This window comes from Dama dama, chromosome 20 (genome assembly GCF_033118175.1).
Source record: "Dama dama isolate Ldn47 chromosome 20, ASM3311817v1, whole genome shotgun sequence".
In the NCBI taxonomy this organism is placed as follows: Eukaryota; Metazoa; Chordata; class Mammalia; order Artiodactyla; family Cervidae; genus Dama; species Dama dama.
Genome location: NC_083700.1, coordinates 42,491,699 through 42,513,536, shown reverse-complemented (window position 1 = coordinate 42,513,536; position 21,838 = coordinate 42,491,699). Strand labels below are relative to the sequence as shown.

The 21,838-nt window shown below is 32.4% G+C and overlaps 1 protein-coding gene across 1 annotated transcript in view; it reads left to right on the top strand.

The window, feature by feature from the left end:
• SLC30A7 (solute carrier family 30 member 7) overlaps positions 1 to 21,838 on the top strand; it is an 87,913-nt gene that overhangs the window by 16,504 nt on the left and 49,571 nt on the right. The window contains exons 4-8 of the mRNA XM_061121282.1: positions 2,396 to 2,483; positions 3,133 to 3,259; positions 11,564 to 11,707; positions 16,370 to 16,420; positions 19,357 to 19,492. Coding sequence (XP_060977265.1) covers positions 2,396 to 2,483; positions 3,133 to 3,259; positions 11,564 to 11,707; positions 16,370 to 16,420; positions 19,357 to 19,492 — 546 coding nt within the window. The remainder of the gene's footprint in view (positions 1 to 2,395; positions 2,484 to 3,132; positions 3,260 to 11,563; positions 11,708 to 16,369; positions 16,421 to 19,356; positions 19,493 to 21,838) is intronic.

Genomic DNA, 21,838 nt, shown 5'->3' with positions numbered 1-21,838 from the left:
GATCCTGTATACAAATCCAAACAGCTTGAAAACTCAGAAAAGAACCTATTTCATGGCACTAGATAATCAAAGATTTTAAAGTATATTTTTAATTACTAAAGAAAGGTTGTGTGTGAAATTATAATTTTGTGTTGGAAAATTAGTAATTCATACATATTTTATATAAAAAATCAAATTAGAATATCTTATTAAGCAACATTTCTGGATAGATAGTAACTAAAAATTCTTAATTCTTAGGGTATCCTGTTTTCTATTTAGAATGCATAATCTCCTGGTATAAGATGGTTTTTATAAATGGCTTTGAATACCTTTAGTACCATAGCAGGTTTTACTAATTCCACTTTAACTAAAATATATGAGAGTAATATTGTTGTCACCTTTTAATTTGTTTATCCTGTCTTCTTCTTCTTTGCTCTTTTTTTCTTTTGAGAAGGGAAAAATTAGGGAATAAAAGCTGATATAACATTTAAAACTGTTAGTAATTGCTATAGTAGTAAGTAGCAACAGTAGAAATATACTGCTGTTTTGCTAGTGTATCAAAAAGTCACTGAACAGGCTAAGCCAGTGATGAATCCCCAAATCTCCAATTCAGTATGATCACAGTAGCAGACTGAGTCCAATAGAAGAAACAATAGGAGGAATCTCAGAGGCAGCAAAAGCTTTTCAGTATTTTTTATGTGATGTCACCTTTGTGTCACTCCTAATTTTGAAATAGTAAAGCCAGAATAAAAGTAATACATATCTGATAGATAGGTGGATGCATATGTACATGCTAATATACATATGTACATATACTTGTATATTTTTTGCTTTGGCTAAGGAATACAGGTGTGATCATTCTTAAATAGGTAATAGTACATTAATGGATCATACATTTTAATTCCCAGACAGTCTGTTCAAGTAAACACAGTCATTTGAAAAAGTAAGTGTGTCTGGACTTTACAAGTTTTTCATTTCAATCCAGCAATCAAGTTTAGCAAATATATTAAACCTAAATAAATCACTTTAGCCCAACTATTTATCAGAATTTATGGAACACCTACTAAGCATTAGGGGCAAAGAGATACCTGAAAACTGGTCTTGCCTTTGATCTTGAAATCTAGTGGAACTCAAGGACAAAAGGCTTTCAATCATGCATTAGCTATGAGATTAGAAGAGTGGGTTAAAAGAAAGTGCTTTTTTATTTTGGAGAAGTAACACTGCTGATACAGATAAACTCCTAAGTGTGGATTGTGGAAAGCAGGCAGTAAATTCTTTGAATTTAATAATAAAAAAAGTATATGCTTTGACAAATAATATATTAATTCACTTATGTGTATTAGAAGGTAGACATATGCTTTATTTCTAAGTATAGATACATATATACTACTTTGAAATATGCTTTACAGGGCAAACTCTAGCATAACTGTATGGGATATATTTTAAAGAGTTTGTTCTATTTACTTTAAAAATATTTTTGCAGTAAAAATTGTGTTATCTAGAAATTAACATAGAAAGCTTGAAAAAAATCATATTTTTGATGCTCCTATTACATTGCTTAAGGGCCAGAGTGATTAACTGCTGTTAGCACCCTTTGAATAATGTCTGAACATGTTAAACTGCAAAGTTAAAGTTGCTTCTAATAACTTTAACTAAGCCAAATATAGCTCATGAAAAAATAAAATCTTTCCCCAATGCTTCACACAGGTAGGAAGCAGAAAGTTTCAGAAGTCCATGGAACAAAAGACAGGTATTTTAAAAACAGTTTAATTCAAATTATGTGAAACTAGAATTGATTCTAAAATTTAGGATATCGAAGATTTTTTCTTAAATTTATTCATCTTTAGAAGAAGAGTGATAGAAATATAAATCTCAAGTTGTCTCTGGGATAATTCAGAACTAATTTTATTTTTCCTTCGGATCAAAGCTCTGCTTGCCAGAGATTTGAAAGCTGAAAGATACAAAGCAAAAAGCATAAGGAGTTCTTAGAAAAGAAGGAATTAATAAGTTACAAATGCCCTTTTTCAAGCTCTCTTCCTCAACTTTTTATCTTTGTATCCTTCCTTCTTTGCCCACTTATCTGGTCCTATTCTTTCTTCTCCAGTTGCAGCTTGAGATTTACATTTCTCTGAAATGTCTCTCTAAAACTGCTTACTCTATAAAGGTCTTTTGGTTGGGTTGTAGATATCTCTGTATTTTATGGCATTCTTCTTTAAACATAACTCATAGTAATTAAATTTATTTTCTCAATTTTATGAAATGTACAATAAAAATACTATACTATAAACACTGGGACTTTGTTTGCTACATATAACTGTATAGTATGGCTTAGTACCTCTGAATATATGTAAATTTATGATTTGGTTTTCTTTTAAAGAAATAACTTAATTCAGTTGTTTACTTTGCTCTTCTCTAGGTATGTTAGAGCGGAGGTTCTGGCTGGCTTTGTCAATGGCCTGTTTTTGATCTTCACTGCTTTTTTTATTTTCTCAGAAGGAGTTGAGGTATAGTAGATAATAACTAGAGCCAGTAAATTACATTTCTGTAATGAAAATGTTTACTAACTAAAGATACATGTAATAGAGTTATTTTTTTCACACTATCATTGAGTATTTACTGAGGCCAGTCTTGGGTTGCATAAAGTATTATGTGTTTACAAGAGGAACTTATAAAATAATTGGAAAGTTATATGTGAAACTACTTGAAATTGAAAACAAATAGTAGTGGTTTGTAAGCTGTGAATGATGTTTTGACCCTGAAAAGTAAACACACAACAACCCTGGTGGTGAGTTCTGTTGGAAATAGTTCTTAACATAGAATCTGAGGATTTTGCCAATGAATCTTCAGTATTTCGATGTTTAAGACAAGTAAAAATTTAAAAGTTAATCAACTTAAAATTATTTACAGTATTTTAAGATTCCAAAGGATGGTTTTAGTCCAAATATTCATGCCTTTAAATGTACTTACTTAATAATTGTTACCTTTTCTGAAATATGTGAGCAATGGTTTTATTTCTGTTAACTGTTTTGGCAGACAATTTTGGAGTGGTTTTAATTCTGAAAATAAAAAAATTTTTAAATTGCTTTTTATTTTTATCAATTGATTAGTCAGAAAATATATCAATACGGTTTGTTTGTATTCTGTGTTTTCTAGAGAGCATTAGCCCCTCCAGATGTGCATCATGAGAGACTGCTTCTTGTTTCAATTCTTGGGTTTGTGGTAAACCTAGTAGGAATATTTGTTTTCAAGCATGGAGGTCATGGACATTCTCATGGCTCTGGTATGATGGTTAGAACCCTTTGTTTCTTCATTTCTGGTTTCTGTCATAATTATTCATTTTTGAAAATTGATGATTTTTTAAAGTCTAACTCTATATTGATTTTTAATAACAAGAACAATATGTTAATTGACTCATGTTAATGTCTTCCTGAACCTTTCCCTTTTGTGACTTCTCAGAGTTATAGTATCAGTTTGGTGTGGCTACTTCAAGACCTCTGTAGATCATCTGTTTAGTATGATAACATTTATATAAAGAAAATACCAAAACAACAACACAAATTTAGATATTAAAAAATCATAGTGTATGGGGGTATGAATTTTATAATACAATCTGTCCTTGCGATCCTTCCACCTGGTGTCCATCAGTGTACCTTCTCTTGTTCACAGACACATAAAACTGCATGGTGTGGGTTACTTGTTTTATTTAAACAGTCTTCTATGGATTGTCATGCTTCCATATGAAGCATATCTTTATGAACACATGCAAATGTTTCTCCAGAGCTGTGCTGTCCTATATAGTAGTTGTTAGTCAGATGTGACTATTTAAGTTTAAATTATGCTTAATGAAATTTAATAAAATTAAGAATTCAGTTAATGACATTTCAAGTGCTCTTTACCATATTGGATAGCAAATATAGACAATTTCCATCATCACAGAAAGTTCTCTGAATTGAAAGTTTCTCAAATATGAATAGAATTGCTGGAACACAGGGTATATAATATTTAGTTTCAATGGACATTAGCAGCTTGCCCTCCAAATAACTCATTTATATTTACCCCAGCATAAAATGTAAGTACGAGGATTCTTTCACTCATATCAGAACTTACTTTTATGGGTTTAAAACCATTTTGCTGATATTTTGATAAAACTGATATCTCATTTTATTTGTTATTTTCTGGACTAGTAGTGAGGTTGAAAATCTTTCTGTACGTTTTTGCCATCATTCAGATTTTTTCCTCTTCTGGAATTGTCCCTCCCCTCCTTAACACCCCATTTTTCTATTGTCTTATTATTAATCCATATACAAGCTTTTGTTTATGTATTTTTTATGCTAATTCTTTGTTTTATGTGTTGCAGATATCTTTTCCTAGTCTGTGGCTTGTCTGTTTAAACTTTTATTTAGGGGTTTTTAATTTGGATATAGTCTAGTTTCTTTCTTTTTTTGGTCTTGTATACATTGTGGTATGTTTTCTGCTTTTTTTTTTAAGGAGTTCCTATCCCTGAGTCATAAAAGTATTCTTATTATTTAATACCATGAAAATTTTGGTTTTTGTCCCAACTGCATTGGTCCTTCATTTATATATATTTTTGTGATGAAGAGTTAGGACTTTTTTTCTCAGTGTGAATAAGCAGTTTTCCAACACCATTTATTAATTTGCTCTTTACCTCACTGATATAAAAGGACACCTTTAGCCTAAATTACCTTAAGTATCAGATTATTTTTGGCCTTTTCAGAATCACACAGGACTGATTGCTATAAACTTTATGTTTTAACATCTGGAAGGGTTAGTCTCATCTTTCTCTCTTTTTTTTTTCCTTCCAGAGTTGTTTGGGCCTGTCTTGCTCATTTGGTATTTTTAATCACCTCGTCAGGTTTTATGAAAAATCTTTTTGTGATTTGATTGGGTATGCATTGCCTTTATGTTTAATTCTGGAGAATTAACATCTTAAATTTTGAGTCCTCTATTAAATTGTCTTAGTCACTTTGGTTCATTTTTAGGTATTTGAAAAGTTTTTTCTATTAAGAATGAAAACTATTTTTCCTGTTTGTCTTAATTACATAGCCAGAATCTCTGTCACAGTGTTTAGAAATAGTCATAGCTTACATCATTGTGTCAACCTGTATAATCACCTGGGTAACTTTTAAAGAAACATTGATGCCCTGATTTAATCCCAGAATATTTTACATCAGAATCTCTGGAGGAAGAGACCCCAACATCAGTATGTTTTTAATCTCTCCAGTCAACTTTAATGTGCAATAAAGGTTCAGAACCACTGCATTTTAAAAATGCTACTGAAGTTTTACCAATGAGTCTGATGTTTGTGGTCTGTTTCTGATATAACTGTTTTACCAAGTTAAGAATATTTTTTTTTCCCTGCATCTATTGAAGTAATCATTTTTTTTCCTGCTTTAGTTAATTTTTAAAGTTGGTGATTATGTTGATAAGATTTTTCTCATGAGAAACCATCTTTTAATTTGAGAGTTAAAACTTAGGTCTGTGATCCATTTTATGTCAATTTTTGTATATGGTATGAGGTATAGTCCAATATCATTTTCTTGTATATAAATGTGTGGCTGTCTGAACAGAATTTTTTTAAAGGATTATTTTTCCCCATTGAATTGTCTTGGCACCCTTGTCAATAATCAATTGAGAGTTTAGTTCTGGACTCTCAATTCTATTTCGTGGATCTGTGTGTCTGTCCTTATACCATTACTATGCAGTTTTGATTAATGCTGCTTTTGGGTATGTTTTGAAATTAAAACGTTTGAATTGTCCAACTTTATTCTTTTTTAAGGTTACTTTGGCTATCCTGGGTCCCTTCTTGCATTTCCATTTAAACTTTAGGATCAGTTTGTCAATTTCTGCCCAAAAAGGGCAGCTGGGGCTTTGATAGAAATTCTATTGAATCTGTAGATCAGTTTGGGAATTATTGTCATCTTAACATCTTAAGTCTCCTGATCCATGAACATGGGATACCCTTCCATTTATTTTTAGCTTCTTTAGTTTCTTACAGTGGTGTTTTGTAGTTGTTAGAGTATCTGTGTCACACTTCTTTTGTTAACTTTACCAGTAGGGTTTTTTTTTTTTTTTTTATTTTGGCTGCCACTGTAAGTAGGATTGTTTTCTTAGTTTCTTATTTGGATTGCTCATTGCTAGTATAGGAATATAGCTCATATTTGTATATTGATATTGTGTCCTGCCACATTGTTGAAGTAGTTCATTATCCTAACAGGCTTTTAGTGGAGTGTTTAGAAGTTTCTATATACAAGCATACCTTATTTTATTGAGCTTTGCAGACTCTGCATTTTTTACAGATTGGAGGTTTGTGGCAGCCTTGCATCAAACAATCTAGATGACCTGGCTAGATCCTACAGTTAAATAGAAGTAGTGAGAGTGGACATTCTTTTCTTTCTCCTGATTTTAGGGTGAAAGCATTCAGTATTTCATCATTAAATATGACCTTAGCTGTGTTAGCTATTTTTCAGAAATGCTTCTTATCAGATTGAGGAAGTTTTCTTTTTATTCCTAGTTCAGTTTTCATCATGAAAGGGTATTGGATTTTTTAAATGATTTTTTTCTTCATTTTTAAAGATAATCATTTGATTCTTTTATTCTATTCATATAGTGTGTTACATTGCTTGGTTTTCAGATATTAAACCACCTTTGCATTCTTAGGATAAATCCCATTTGGCCATGGTTTGTAATCCTTTTGACATATTACTGGATTTGGTTTGCTAGTATTTTGTTGAAGACTTGTGTGTTTATAGAATACTTTTGTACTTCCCTGGTTGTTCAGATGGTAAAGAGTCTGCCTGCAATGCAGGAGACCTCGGTTCAATTCCTGGGTTGGGAATATCCCCTGGAGAAGGAAATGGCAACCCACTGCAGTTTTCTTGCCTGGAAAATCCCATGGAGGCAGGAGCCTGGCGGTCCATGGAATCACAGAGAGTCAGACAAAACTGAGCGACTAACGCTTTCCACACTTGTTGTGTTGGTATTCCTGAGGGATATTTGTCTGCAGTTTTCTTTTAGTATCGTTGGCTGGTGCTGATATCAGGGTAACACTGGCCTTGTATAATGAGTTGGAAAGCATTCCCTTCTCTTCTCTTTTTTGGGAGGCATAGTTGAGGGATATCTAATGAAGCACTGATTCTTTCTAAATGTTTGGCAGAATTTGCTTGTGAAGACCAAGTGTTTCATTGTTGACAGTTTTAAAATTACTAATTCAGTTTTTTTGCTTGTTATAGGTCTATCTGATTTCTGTTTCCTAATGAGTCATTTCAGCAGTTTGTGTGTTTCTAGGAATTTGTCTGTTTTATATAAATGACTTATTAATTATTTTAGATATGTATTAAAAAGTATGTCTTTTCTTTTTCTCATAAGGTCAGCAGTGGTTTTAGTAATTTTTACCTTTTTTTTTCTTTTTTGTGCTCAGTCTAATTATTTTTTCCTTTTGGTTTTTCTCTATTGCTTTTCTTATCTTTATTTCATTTTATTTCTGCTGTAATGTTTATTATACACTCTTTTCCTTGCTTTTGGATTTAGTTTTTTTCTTTTTCTAATATTTTAAGGTGGAAGATTAGATTATTGATTTGAATTTTTTTTTTTTTTCCTTTTAGCAGAGGCTTAATAGCTATAAATATTTGTCTAAGCATTGCTATAAGTTTGGGTATGTCATGTTTTCAGTTTTGTTTATCTCAAAGTATTTTTAAATTTTCCTTGTGATTTCTTCTTTGACCCGTTAGTTATTTAGTGGTATCCTTTTTGATTTTCTCATATTTGTGAATTTCCCTAATTTTCTTCAGTTTTTGATTTCTGATTTAATTCCATTGGGATAAGATGACATACCTTTTATTATTTCAAATTATAAAAATGTTTGTTGAGTCTTGTTTCTTATTTTAATGACCTAGCATTTGTCTATCCTAGAGATTCTTCCATGTGCATGTGAGAAGAATGTGTATTCTACTGTTGTTGGGTGGGATATTCTATAGCTGTCTGTTAGGTATAGTTTGTTCATAGTTGTTCAGTCTTCTGTTGCTTTGTGATCTTCCACCTACTTGTCTATCCATTATTGAAAGTAGGGTATTGAAGTCTTCAAGTAATATTGTTGTAAGTTTTCCAGTTAATTTTTTTAGTTTTTGCTTCATGTATTTTGGAGCTGTGTTGTTCAGTTCATTTATTTCTATAGTCATGGATATCTTCCTGAGGCATAGAATTTGCTAATAACATGTTCTTTTTTTCTCACAGTAATTTCTGGCTTATAGTATTATGATAGTCACACTGACTCTCTCTGTCTCTGTCTTTTTTAACTGCTTGCATGGCATTGGTATATTTTTCTGTCATTTTACTTGCAACTTATTTATGTCTTTGAATCTACAGTTTGCCCCTTATAGACAGAATATAGCTGAATCATTGTTTTTAGTCCATTTTTTACAGTCTCTGCCTTTTGACTAACGGTTTCAAAAAATTTACATTTCATTTAATTACTACTACGGTAGAATTTACATCTGCTGTTTTGATATTTGTTGTCTGACTCTTTTGTCCTTTTTGCTACTCTGATCCTTGATTTTTGTCTTTTAAATTAAATAGATATTTTCTAGTATACCTTTTTAATTCTCTTGTTTCTTTTACTGTATATCACTTTAGTTCTTTTCTTAATTGTTGCCCTGGGGATTATAAACATCATCTTAGTTTAAAACAGATTAATAATAATTTCATAATTCAGATTAATAGTAATTTAATAATATACAAAAACTTTGCTCAGATATACCTCTATTCCCCAGCTCCCTTATTTATACTACTGTTGTCAGACAAATTACATGTTTTTATGTTATAAGCCCATCAGTACAGTTTTGTAATTATTGCTTTATGCAATTGTCTTCTAAAACATATGGGAGAAGAAACAAGTTGCAAATTAAAAAATACATTTGTCTTCTCTTGCAAGATTACTGTTAACTGGTGCTCTTTATTTCTTTATGTGGATTTAAATTACTATTTAGTGTCGTTTCATTTCATTTGTAGGAAGTACTTTTGTTTATGTGGAAGTGTCTTATTGTTCCTTTATATTTAAAGGAGACTTTAGTTGAATTTAGAATTCTTGATTGAGTCTTCTTCTATTTTAAATTTGTTATCCCATTGTCTTTTGACCTCCCTGATTTTTGTTGTGAAGTCAGCATTTAATTTTATTCAAGATCTCTTGTATATAAGTCCTTTTTATCTTGCTATACAGTTTTCAAGATTTCTCTTTGATGTTCATCGATTTGACTATGATGTCTTTAGATATGGTTCTATTTGAGTTTATTCCACTTGGAGTTTCCTGAACTTCTTGAATGTGTAGATAATATTTTTTGTCAAATTTGGGGAGTTTCCATCTATTATTTCTTCAAGTATTTTTTATATTTCTTTTTCTCCCTCTTTTCTCTTTGGGACTTTATTTATAATTAATTTGGTAGACTTGATGTTTTCATAGGTCTCTAAGATTCCTTTTTCTTGATTTTCTTTTTTCCACCTGTTTTTCAGAGTATATAATCTCTATTGATCTATCTTCAAGCTTACTATTATTGCAGCCCAAAACTGTGGTTGAGCCCTTGTAAAGTGGATGTTTTATTTCAGTTATAATGTTTTTTTAATTCCAGAGTTTCTGTTTGGTTCTTTATTATAACTTCTATCTCTTTATTAATATTCTCTACTTGATGAGTAATCATTATTGTACTTTGATTCTTTAGACCTGATTTCCTTCTTTGACCATATTTGTAGTAGCTGGTCAAAGTTTTTGTTTATAAAGTAAAAAATCTGAGTCCCCTTCAGGAACATTTTCTGTTGGCTGGTTTTTCTCCTATGTATATGGCATATTTTTCTCTTTCTTTGAATATCTTACTAATTGTTTATTGAATACTGAACCTTTAATAATAAAATGACATTCAATATCAGTTCAGTCGCTTAGTCGTGTCCAACCCTTTGCGACCCCGTGGACTGCAGCACGCCAGGCCTCCCTGTCCGTCACCAACTCCTGGAGTTTACTCAAACTCATGTCCATTGAGTCAGTGATGCCATCCAACTATCTCATCCTCTGTCGTCCCCTTCTCCAAAATGACATTGGTATCAGATTAATTCACCCTCTCCTCTCAAAGTTTGTTGTTCCTGATATTATTATAGTTATTTATCCTACTGCATGACTTCCTTGTATTGATTCATGTCCTGCAATGTATGTCCATTGAATTCTTGAAGCTGAGCTCTGAATCTGATAGTTACCATGTTGAGAATAAAGATTTTTTTCCAGGGAACTGCCAAGTTTGGACAAAATATTGACTGTGATCTGCACACGTTGCTTTTAACAGAGCCTCAGAAGAAATCAGAGCTCTTCAGTGTCTGCAAAGCTGCTGACTTTTGGCTAATTTCAGTTGAGCTTAGGCAGGAAGTGGAATGGAACTAACCCCAAGTTAAAACATCAAGACTCCGCTGTCTTACTGAGATTTGGTAGCTTCTTGGGTAGATGATTTTCAGTTCCTTTTGTGGTTTTGGTTAATTATCAGACTTCTGAAAGTTTTTAGTTGTGTTTCCCATATTTTTGTTGTTTGAGGAGAGCTGGCTTGCCAACAGCCTCTGTCTACCATTCTGGAAGTTGATCTCCCTATTCATAATTTTTCATATAATGCACTGCTGAGTTTGATTTTAGGGTATTTAGGATTTTTGTAAATATAAGTGATATTTTTGAATTAGGTAGCATCCAGTCATTTTCTATACTTGGAAATAGTTTGTAGAAGATGTTTCTATGATGGTTAGGTAGTTCTTAGGTCTGCTATGGAGAAATGATTCCCCATTATTTTGTGCCTTTTTTCCTCTAAGGATTCTACCTGCTTTAATTTTACTGGTCCTTTTACCAAATGCAGCCGTTTCCCTGCCTCTGCCTTAATGCAACCATATGCATGTATTATTTTAACTTTGTTAGTATTATATGTATGATAGTACTTGGCGAAGTTTTGGCCAAGATTTTTGTCCTTGTTCACTGTTTTATCCCCAGTGCCTGGGATGGTACTGTAACATAATGTGTTCCAACTAAGTACTTCTTGAATGAATGAGCAACATTCTCTAATCTCTTTAAATCCCTCTGTGTACTTCTCACTTATTTTTATCATCAGTAGAGTCTGCCACTTCTTACTGTGCTTTTATTTCCTTCCTGAACTCTATACAAAGAACTCAGTATTGTTTTAATGAATCTATGGGGCTTTCTAGATGGCCCAGTGGTAAAGAATCCGCCTGCCAATGCAGGAGATGTCAGAGACATGGGTTTGATCCCTGGGTCAGGAAGATCCCCTGGAATAGGAAATGGCAACCCACTCCAGTGTTCTTGCCTGGAAAATCCCATGGACAGAGGAGCCCCGCAGGCTACAGTCCGTGGGGTCACAAAGAGTTGGACACAACTGAGCGACTGAGCATCGTCATTTTAGAACTTTCTACAAATAAATGTTTATTGAACTGAATCTGGTTTTAGTGCTAATTCTTTTCACTAGTGTCAGTATTGTTGTAACCATTAAGTAATACATTTTTACATACCTTTTGTTCTTGCACACTTTGTTTTCAGGCCATGGACACAGTCATTCTCTCTTTAATGGTGCTCTGGATCAGACGCATGGCCATGCAGACCACTGCCATAGTCATGAATTGAAACATGGTGCTGCACATAGCCATGATCATGCTCATGGACATGGACACTTTCACTCTCATGGTGAGTACAGCCAAATACTTTCAAATGGACAGTTTCTTAAACAGAAAGGGCATAGATTAATTTTTCAAGTTGAAATAATCTGTTAAAAATATTGTAGTCAAGTTCCTTTCTAATAAATTGGACTAAATGGTTTCTAAGACTAGTTTATTTTCAGTATAAAATAAAATTAACTTGGCATAAGGCAGTGAATGTAGCTTTTTTCAGTGAGTTTATCATAATAAAATGCCACTATTTTAAATGAGTGTCAGTGAATGGGGAGCTATTGCATTTCAGCAGTTTTTTTTTTTAATTATGATAAGGCCTTTTGTGCCATATATAGGCTTATAAAAATATAATAGTTTTCAATTTTCCACATTTTTATTGTAATTTTAACAGATATCGCCTGATATTTATCTCCAGTTCCCTTAGAAGTCTTTCTATGTTAACTTATATAGTATTGGATACTAAGTTATAAGGTATTTATCAACTTACTTAACATTTTATTTTAAAATTATGTTTAGTTTATTCACAAAATTTTAGAATATTAATAGAAGCTGCTTGGGTGATACAGTTTGATTAATCTTTAAATAAGTTATATGCTTAAAGATTGTCTGTACTTGCCAGAAAGATAGAATCCTAAAGCTTTCAATCTGAAAAGATGAAGTGGGCTTTAGGGATTGAGTACTAAGCCCCTAATATTTTCAGTCTCTAATATTTGCTGTACTTTTGTAACTATTTATTACACTGGTCCGCTTTAACACCTTGCTTTTCTAAGCTTTTTGCTCACATGCATCACAAAATAATTTTGATAAAAACTGTATATTCACATTCTTAAGATGATTTCTAAAAAAAAATTTATTGTTTAATTGCAGAGAATATAATGTGACAGTTTATATTTTAGAATGAAACTTATGTATTACTTTATTGAACATAGTCAGTGGACTCTAAATAACTTAGTGATTTGAGACTCATCATCACCTATTTAAAAATATTTAAACAGTTGTTAATTTTATAACATCCTTTCTCCTTGAATTTTTATTTCTATTCCACTTCCTTTCTAGAATTTTATAAAGTGGAGTATACTTGTGTTAAGGCTTTAATTGGTCATCTGTTATATTTCTTGGCAATATAAAAGATATATTAATTAAAATCTTTTATCTTTTAGGAACTTAAGATAGCATTTAAACATTTCAGATGGAATTATTATAGCTTTTACTAGTATAAAGTCAATTAAAATAATTATGTTTTGGTTTTTGATATATATGTAATCATTAAAAAACAGCATTGTATTTGAAATACGTATCTTAATGAGATGATTGAAACTCTTTTTCTCAATTAGTTTATGGATAAATAACTTATTAGCATAAAGCAGGTTTTGATATCAATCCTGTTCCTGTTTTCCATCTTTATAATGTAAGTTCTAAGAAACCTTAAATAGAAGGAATTCTGTTAACAGCAGTTTCTGTCAATTCTTTGATTACCTTCAGAATTATATTCCAACAGTTACATAGGTTTCATCAAATATTTTTGATGATCTATTAATTGGTAGTTTTATTAGCTAATCTCTACTTTTTATTAGAAGCAAAGAATTAGAAACTGTGCTACTTATAAAAAGATTTGCTAGCCAATCTTTAGAGTCACTCCCACCAACACTTACCATTGACCCCTTGTTTGTTGTCCTAGAATCTTTCTAATACTCTGGGGAATACACTGTGATAAGCTTTCAGATAGTTGAAAAGTAGCCTTTCTTTGGGAAAAGAAAAGATGTGGAAATGACTAAGACACAAAGAAATTATAGTAACTAGTAAATAGAAATGCCAGGCCTCAAACAGGGAATCTGACTTCAAAATCTGCTGTTAAGTATTATTCTACCTTCAGTATTTTATAAGCCAGTCTGAGAATGCAAAAGTAATAGGGCCATTATTCCATTTTGCCTGTGAGAACCATTATAGTCTCACTGTGCAGTTCTGTGAACTTTGTATTTATTGGAATGCTACACTGTGAGTGAAGTGTCACAGGTTTTTTGTTTAAGCGCACCTATCTTAGTGACTTAAACAGCAAAAGTTTATGTCTTGGATTGATTAGGTAGAGGGTAGGGGCTTTGTTCCTCATGGCCATTCAGGAATCCAGGCTCTTCCCATCTTTAGGATTCTTAACCCTTGGATTCCACCAGTGGATTATCTGCATCTAGCTGGAGACAGAGTATATAGAAGATCATGTAGGATATTCTTATGAACTGAGCCTGGAAATAATTTACATCTTGTATTTTCTTTGTTTTCGACTCAGTCACATACACCACCTAACTCAAGTGATCCCTAACTCAGTGAGCCTGGGAAATCTAGTTGTTTATCAGAGAGGAAGAAGAAATGGGTCTAGTAAGGAGGTAGCCAATATCTGCCACAGAAAACAAATTTTATATCCAAAAGGATTGTCAGATTTTACATAGGTGGGAGTTATTTTATATAACTGTTATATTACTATACCTGAATATACGTTTTAAAATAATTATGTCAAAAATGACTGTCGAATCTTTTCAGCAACTGATACTGGGAAAACTGGACAGCTGCATGTAGATCAGTGAGTTAGATGACACTCTCACACCATACATAAAACTAAACTCAAAGTGGCTTAGAGACTTAAGTATAGGACATGACACCACAAAACTCCTAGAAGAGAAGACAGGCAAAGCATTCTCTGACATAAATTGTACCAGTTTTTCTTAGGTCAGACTCCCAGGGCAATAGAAATAAAGACAAAAATAAACAAATGGGACCTAATCAAACTTACAAGCTTTTGCACAGCAAAGGAGACCATAAACAAATTGAAAAGACAACCTACTGACTGGAAGAAAATATTTGAAAATGATGCTACCAAAAACGGCTCAATTTCCAAAATACAGACAGCTCATACAACTTAATAACATAGAAACAAACAACCCAGTCAAAAAACAGACAAAAGGTCTAAATAGACATTTCTCCAAAGAAGATATACAGATGGCTAATAAGCACATGAAAAGATGCTTAACATCTCTAATTATTAGAGAAATGCAAGTCAAAACTACAACGAGGTACCACCTAACACCAGTCAGAATGATCATCATGAAAAAGTATACAAATAACAAATGCTAAAGAGGATGTGGAGAAAAGGGAACCCTCCTACATTGCTGGCAGGAATGTGAATTGGTGCAGCCACTATGGAAAACAGTATGGAGGTTCCTTGAAAAACTAAAAATAGAGTTGCCATATGATCTAGCAATCCCACTCCTGGGCATATATCTGGAGAATGTTGTTGTTCAGTCCCGCAGTTGTGTCCGACTCTGACCCCATGGACTGCAGCATGCTAGGCCTCCCTGTCCCTTACCATCTCCTGGAGTATAACTAATTCAAAAAGATGCACCCCAGAGTTCACAGCAGCAGTATTTACAATAGCCAAGACATGCAAGCAACCTAAATGTCTATCAGTAGATGAATAAATAAAAAAGATATGGTGTATATGCACAATGGAATACTATTCAGCCATAAGAAAGAATGAAATGATGCCATTTGCAGCAACGTGAATGGATTTAGGGATTGTCATAATTAAGTCAGAAAGAGGATGATAAATACAATATGATATTTATCACTTGTATGATAAATCTAAAATATGGGATTAGCAGATACAAACTACTATATATAAAATAAATGAGGTCCTACTGTATGGCATAGGAATATCTTATAATAAACCATAATAGAAAAGAAAAAAAATGACTGTCTTTATCTGGACTAACTATGTATAGACAGAAATCTCATGCCCTGAACAGGAGACTGATTTTTAGAACAGTTACACTTTCAGCTCTCAGGATTTTTAAGATGACTACATTTTTCTCCCTATGCAGCAGTACCATATTTAGACCAAAATCATTGCATAACCTTATGCTTTTATAATTCTTCTGGCATTGTCACATTGTTCCATCAAAGCTGTAATAAACAAGGGTAGGTCCACTCTTTGTTACTGTGGGCCAAGAACTAGGACTCTGTTAGTCTTAATCAGAAAGCGCATCAGTCGTCCTGATGCTCCCTTACGACAAATACTGCTGATCATTTACATTGTTACCTGTATTTTTGCTTCGACATTAATGTTGATTAGTGATCTTCCAACTATTTAGTATAAAAATTGCAGTATATTTGTTATTTCTTCATCAAAAAGGCAAAATGAAAAAGTATTTTTATCTCTTCTGTATAAAAATCTTGCCCCATTCATCTAGAAGCTATTGGGAAACTGTTTGCCATAGTCCAGTTTTCCTGGAAAATGTCCTGGTTTCATTTCTTGGTCTTCTTATAATATCAAAGGGTAGTTTTGTTTTTTCTGAATTTTCCAACTGTAAAATTGATGTAGCAAACTCTGTAAAGTATGCTATGGATATTAGAAAATTCATAATGTTTTTAATTCACTGGGTTTTTTTAACCAAATTGCCTAATATAATAATTTCCTAAATACTCTGTACTATTGATGCATTTTGAAATTTCCTATGTCTATCTTCATTTAATTACCATATTAAATTTTAAAAATAATTTTGTAGGTCTGATGTGGCTATGTAATCATGCATCCTTCACGATACATTTGAATGAAAAGTACTCTGAATTGCAAAAATTGAATCAGGAATTGAAGACATGTTTTAAAATAATTTAACTTAACTCTCTACAGATGGCCCCTCCTTAAAAGAAACAACAGGACCCAGTAGACAGATTTTACAAGGTATGGCAAGCTATTTGTATATTTCTCAGTTTTATGCAACTGACTTCATAGTTTTGAGCTAGCTGTCGTTTTCCTTTAAGAAAAATGTATAACATAGTATTTGTGTTTAAAATGTTAGCCTTCCTAGTTGATTTTTTAATATGTACTATTAGGTATGTTAGCAGATGTTCTTTTAACTGTCACCGAGCTATTTTCTTAACATTTAATAAGAAGATTAAAATATTCAGAAACTAGACTGCTTAAATATATATACTCATGCCATTGATTCTAGTAACACCATAATAGTATGTTTGCCTTTGTAGAACTGTTAAATAATTTTTCTAAAAATAATATTCAGTATGAATTTATGTTGTAGGAAAATTGAGTGCTAAAAATGTAATGCATCCAAATTCAAAAAATGTGTAACACCAAGAGTGAATCCAAATATGAACTATGAACTTTGGGTCATAATGATATGTCATTTGTAACAAATGCACTATTCTGGTGGGGGATGTTGATAATGAGAGGGACTGTGCCTGAGTTGGAACAGTGGATATAAGTGAAATCTCTGTTATCTGCCACTTATTTTGCTGTGAACCTAAAACTGCTCTCAAAAGTAATGTCATATTTTCAAAAAATGTGATGCAAAGAGAGATCTTTTGCATATACGTAAGCATCAAATGGTTAAACGTAAACAGGAGCTTACAGGTTATGTAAAATGATACATTACAAAATTTTACAAGCTAGAGAAGATCTGTCTTGTCCACGAACAATGGCAGTTTCTTTTTTGGGATGTGAACTGATCTTTGGCTCTGGATTTCTATATAGGTTTCATTGTCAAAGTTCCTAATTTCCCGCTGCCCATCTTCCTGCCTTTATTAATTTTTAAAAATATTTATTTATTTATTTTTGGCTGCATCGGGTCTTAGTTGTGGCATGCAGGGACTTTTCTTGCGGCACTCGGGCTCTCTAGTTGAGGTGTGTGGGCTTAGTTGCCCTGAGGCATGTGGGAACTTAGTTCCAGACCGGGGATCAAGCCCACATCCTCTGCATTGAAAGGCAGTTTCTTAACCACTGGACCACCAGGGAGGTCCTCTTTGTTAACTTTTGACCACAATTGGACTTTCTCACTGGCTTGTGATCCTATTTCTACTGTGCTTATTTTTATTTTCTCCACTATTTTTTTGATATAGCTCTTGCTTTTTATCTTTTCCCTGAGACTATATTCGTTCATCCTGAAGAGTTCATTTTAGGAGGCTTAAATGTGCCTTCTAGTCACCAGTTTTCCTTTTGTGAAATATAAAGAATTGTTTTAGGGCAGCATTTGTTGAAATAACTTATAATCATGCATATGTAATACTATACATTTAGCCTTGATAATAAGAGTTAAGTTTTAGTTATGGAAATCATCAGAAACTGAGAAAAGGGAGGTCAGATTTGCCTTCCTAATTATCTTTTATATAAGCTGTTGTAAAAATGAACTAATGTTTTCTGAGTGTCCATTAATGGTGGCTGAAGCAGCCCGTAGGATAACTGCCAGATACGAACACTTTTCCACATAGATACTCACGGGTGAAAACCAAGTTTACTGAATTTTTCAGTTATTTGCAGCATTTTCAGTATGACTTCTGGCTTTTGTGAGTTAAACATATTAGTTTAGATTTCTTTCTTTAGTAACTTTCTTCTTGAAAACGTTACTGGAAAGGAAGAAGGACATATTTAGTTAAGGACATTTGCTAGTAAAACTGGTTTTTAGGTTAGCAAATAAGATGTAGCCAGGGACTTGCCAATTAAAGGAAAATCAAGAGCAAAGGATTCTTTTCTTTCTCCTTTCAGTGGTTAGAGCTGTTTTCAATTCGGATCCTACCAGAACATTGATTAAAGAATATATAAAGATTTAAAGTCTTTATCATATCACTTCAGAGTTTTGCAGGTTAGGGACCCTCATCCACTTCCATGTGTATTCCTTAAGTTTTATTTTTAAAACTTAAAGTGATCCCAAGACTTGTTAATCTATTTAATTGTTCACTAGTTAAAATTTTCTTAAATAATGTATACTAAACTGAATATTTTGACTTTTTAAATTGTTTTCCTGTCAAATATCAGTTATTAAATGTTCATACATATAGGTTCGTGGGCAGTTAAGAGTATTAGTATCTTACCATTGTAATATTTTTGGAGAAGGGAATGGCAACCCACTCCAGTATTCTTGCCTGGAGAATCCCACAGACAGAGGAGCCTGGCGGGCTACAGTCTATAGGGTCGCAAAGTGTTGGACATGACTGAGCAATCATCACTTTCACTTTCAGTGTAATAGTTAATTATTAAAAGTTAAAAATATATTTATATCTTCTTTAAAATATTCAGACTGTTACTTTCTTTCATATTAGGTTTGAGTTTAGTATGTAACTTTAGTTAACAATACCTTCAGGATAATTAGTTTACCAGCTTATTAGTAGAGTTATGGTCCATAGGAAAATCTTAGTCTCAAAAGGTAATAATTTTAATTACCAGCAGAGGGCTCTGTGTGTACATATATTTGTAGTTATAAACAGTGTTTTCTTTGATACTTTCAGCCTAATGCAATTTTCTCCTAACAAATTATTAAGTTAACTTCTGGACTCAACCATAAACGAATGTACACAAAATTTTTTTTTTAATCAAGTATTTCTTCACTTCTTCATTTATATTATAGCAAAATATTAAGGATCATGAAGAGCAAGTATAACTTACAAGTCAAATATTTTAACTCCTCCTGTTTTTTAAAAAGAAAGATTATTTTAATTCCCAGAGGTACTGTTACTTCTTTACTAAACAGTGAATCAGCATTCATACTGATTTACAAATTGGTATTTAGTTTTTTAATATATAAAACCAAGAATATAGTTTTAAGAAAAATTTACATTTTTAGTTGAACAGAAAATGTGATTTTGATTCTCATTATGCTTTATTTCTAGGTGTATTTTTACACATTCTAGCAGATACACTTGGGAGTATTGGTGTAATTGCCTCTGCCATCATGATGCAGAATTTTGGTCTGATGATAGCAGATCCTATTTGTTCAATCCTGATAGCCATGCTCATAGTTATAAGGTAAGTGTTGGTATGTTACTTTCAGATATTAAAATGAGAGGTGATAAATATCTTACTTAAATTACAGATCTAAATTATTATTATGTTGGGGGTTTTTTGGTCTTCAACAGATTTCTACATAGATTGTTTCTCTTTTCATCTTACTTTTTTTTGTGTTACCTCAAGTTTGATAATTCTTTTTTGTATTTAGTGATTGATCTTCTGTAAATCAAATCAGTAGTAATTTTCTTTAATCCAGCACTATATTTGTAGAGTAGAACATTAGAAATATAAAATGTATTAATGTTAGAATATTATTCCTTTGACATTTGCATTTTGTACTATCAAGTGTAAAAGAATACTAAAATATCTTCTAGAACTAGCTTTAATTTATAAATTCACATTATTGTTGTAGAAGTCTTGTAAAAATGCTTACTGAAGTATATTTATGTCCTCACTCTATCGAGATTATAAGTTCTTGAGGAAGGATCTGTCTTTTAGCTCTTTGGCTCTCTATTGCCTGTCATGGTACCAATGTTTATGTAAAAGTGTGATTGTGTATAAATTCTCAATAAGTGTTGTCTGAATTAGAGGATAGTTACTGTCTTTTAAATTTATGTCAATTTATTATTTTAATTTTTATCAGAAAAATGAAACAGTTGTGCCTTTATTTCCCAGTCTTATTTACATAGATATGTCTTGATTGGACTGATTTTGTCTAGTTTATCCATATGATTTTACTGTTAGTAAAGCTGTATTTGTAATGATAACAAAGACCTGTTAGCGGGTAGACTATGATGGTTTTTATAGCTTGTAGTTGAATAGAATAGACTTAAAAATTACAATGAAATTATAATCTTATAACTTAGTCATAAATGTAGATTTTTAAGTTTTTTCATAAAAGATAAGATATACATTTTAAACATGCAGCTTATTTTTAAATTTTATTTAAATTATTTGTACTAGGAAGCATCTCTGCTGTGTAAAAATCTTGTATAAAGTTTGAATCTCTTTTCTATATCTTTGGCAATTTTACTATACTTTCTTGAAAGTTCTTCAGCTTAGATATCACATATTCTATGAAACTTAGCTTCTGATAGATTTGGTTTCTCATATCTATTCCTCTTTATTTGCATGTTCAGTGTTCATTTTATTTTGTGTTATAATTCTTGGTTGCTTCTAATACTTCTTAGAGTTGGATCTTAATCTCAACTTTTCTTTGTCTCCAATTTTATATCCTAATTCTATCATATGTTGCTTGGAAGAGGTTGGCCTGTCTCCTTCTAATTTATTTTCTACACTGTGTCCAAAGTGATCTCTCTTTAATAAAGATTAAGGTAGATGGAAAAATTATCTTGCTTTGACTCTTTCCTTGGCTTTCTTGCCCTCAGGATAAAGTCTGATTCCTTAGTAGGCCTTCAAGTTGGGATTCATTTATCTCTTTAGTCTTTCTCTCACTCTGCCTCAATTTATATCTGTTCTCCAGCCACAGTAAGTAACTGTCAGTTTCCTGGAAACATGTTACGAGCTCTCTGGATTCTGGGGCTTTCTCATCTTTCCTCTCTGCAAAATAAACTGCCCTTACACTGAGTGCCCTTCTCACTTTCCATTCACCCTCACAAATGCATAGATCTTTCAGGTTAAATGGCACTTCCTTGAAGAAGCCTTTCTTGATTCCCTGCATCTCAGGAGGGATTAGGTAAAGCTGTAGCACCACCTGCTACTCCTCTTGCAGCATTTACTTAGAGCCTGTCTTATCTTCTCCTTTAAGCTCCATGAGGGCAAACTGTGTTTTCATGGTTGTAAAGTCAGCACCTAACTGTGCCAGGTAAAACTTGATACATTTTTTTATTTGAATCAAAATAAATTTGTGTTGTTCTCAGTCTCAGAGAATGACTTTCTCTAATCCTAAATGGGTAATTCTTACTTAGTTCTAATCCCATTCAGTTGTTCCACCAGAAATATGAACAAATAAATAAATAAACACACACAAGACAAGAAAACCTTTTTTTGTTGTTGAAATATAACACATTTTAAGCTATACAAATTATTTTCAGCAAATATTTATTAAGTAAGTACCTCTTACCAGGGTAGTGAAAGGACAAGATACTCTTTTGATCTTACATTATAGCAGAAGAGAGAGACACAAATTAATCAATAAACCAATATCAAGTAGTTATTGTGCAGAGAGTTAATATGGGGTTGTAGAGACTGAGATACCACTTTTTTTTCTTTTTGTAAATTAATTTATTTTTTGGAGGCTAATTACTTTATAGTATTGTAGTGGTTTTTGCCATGCACTGACATGAATCAGTCATGGGTGTACATGTGTCCCCCATCCTGAACCCGCATTCCACCTCCCTCCCC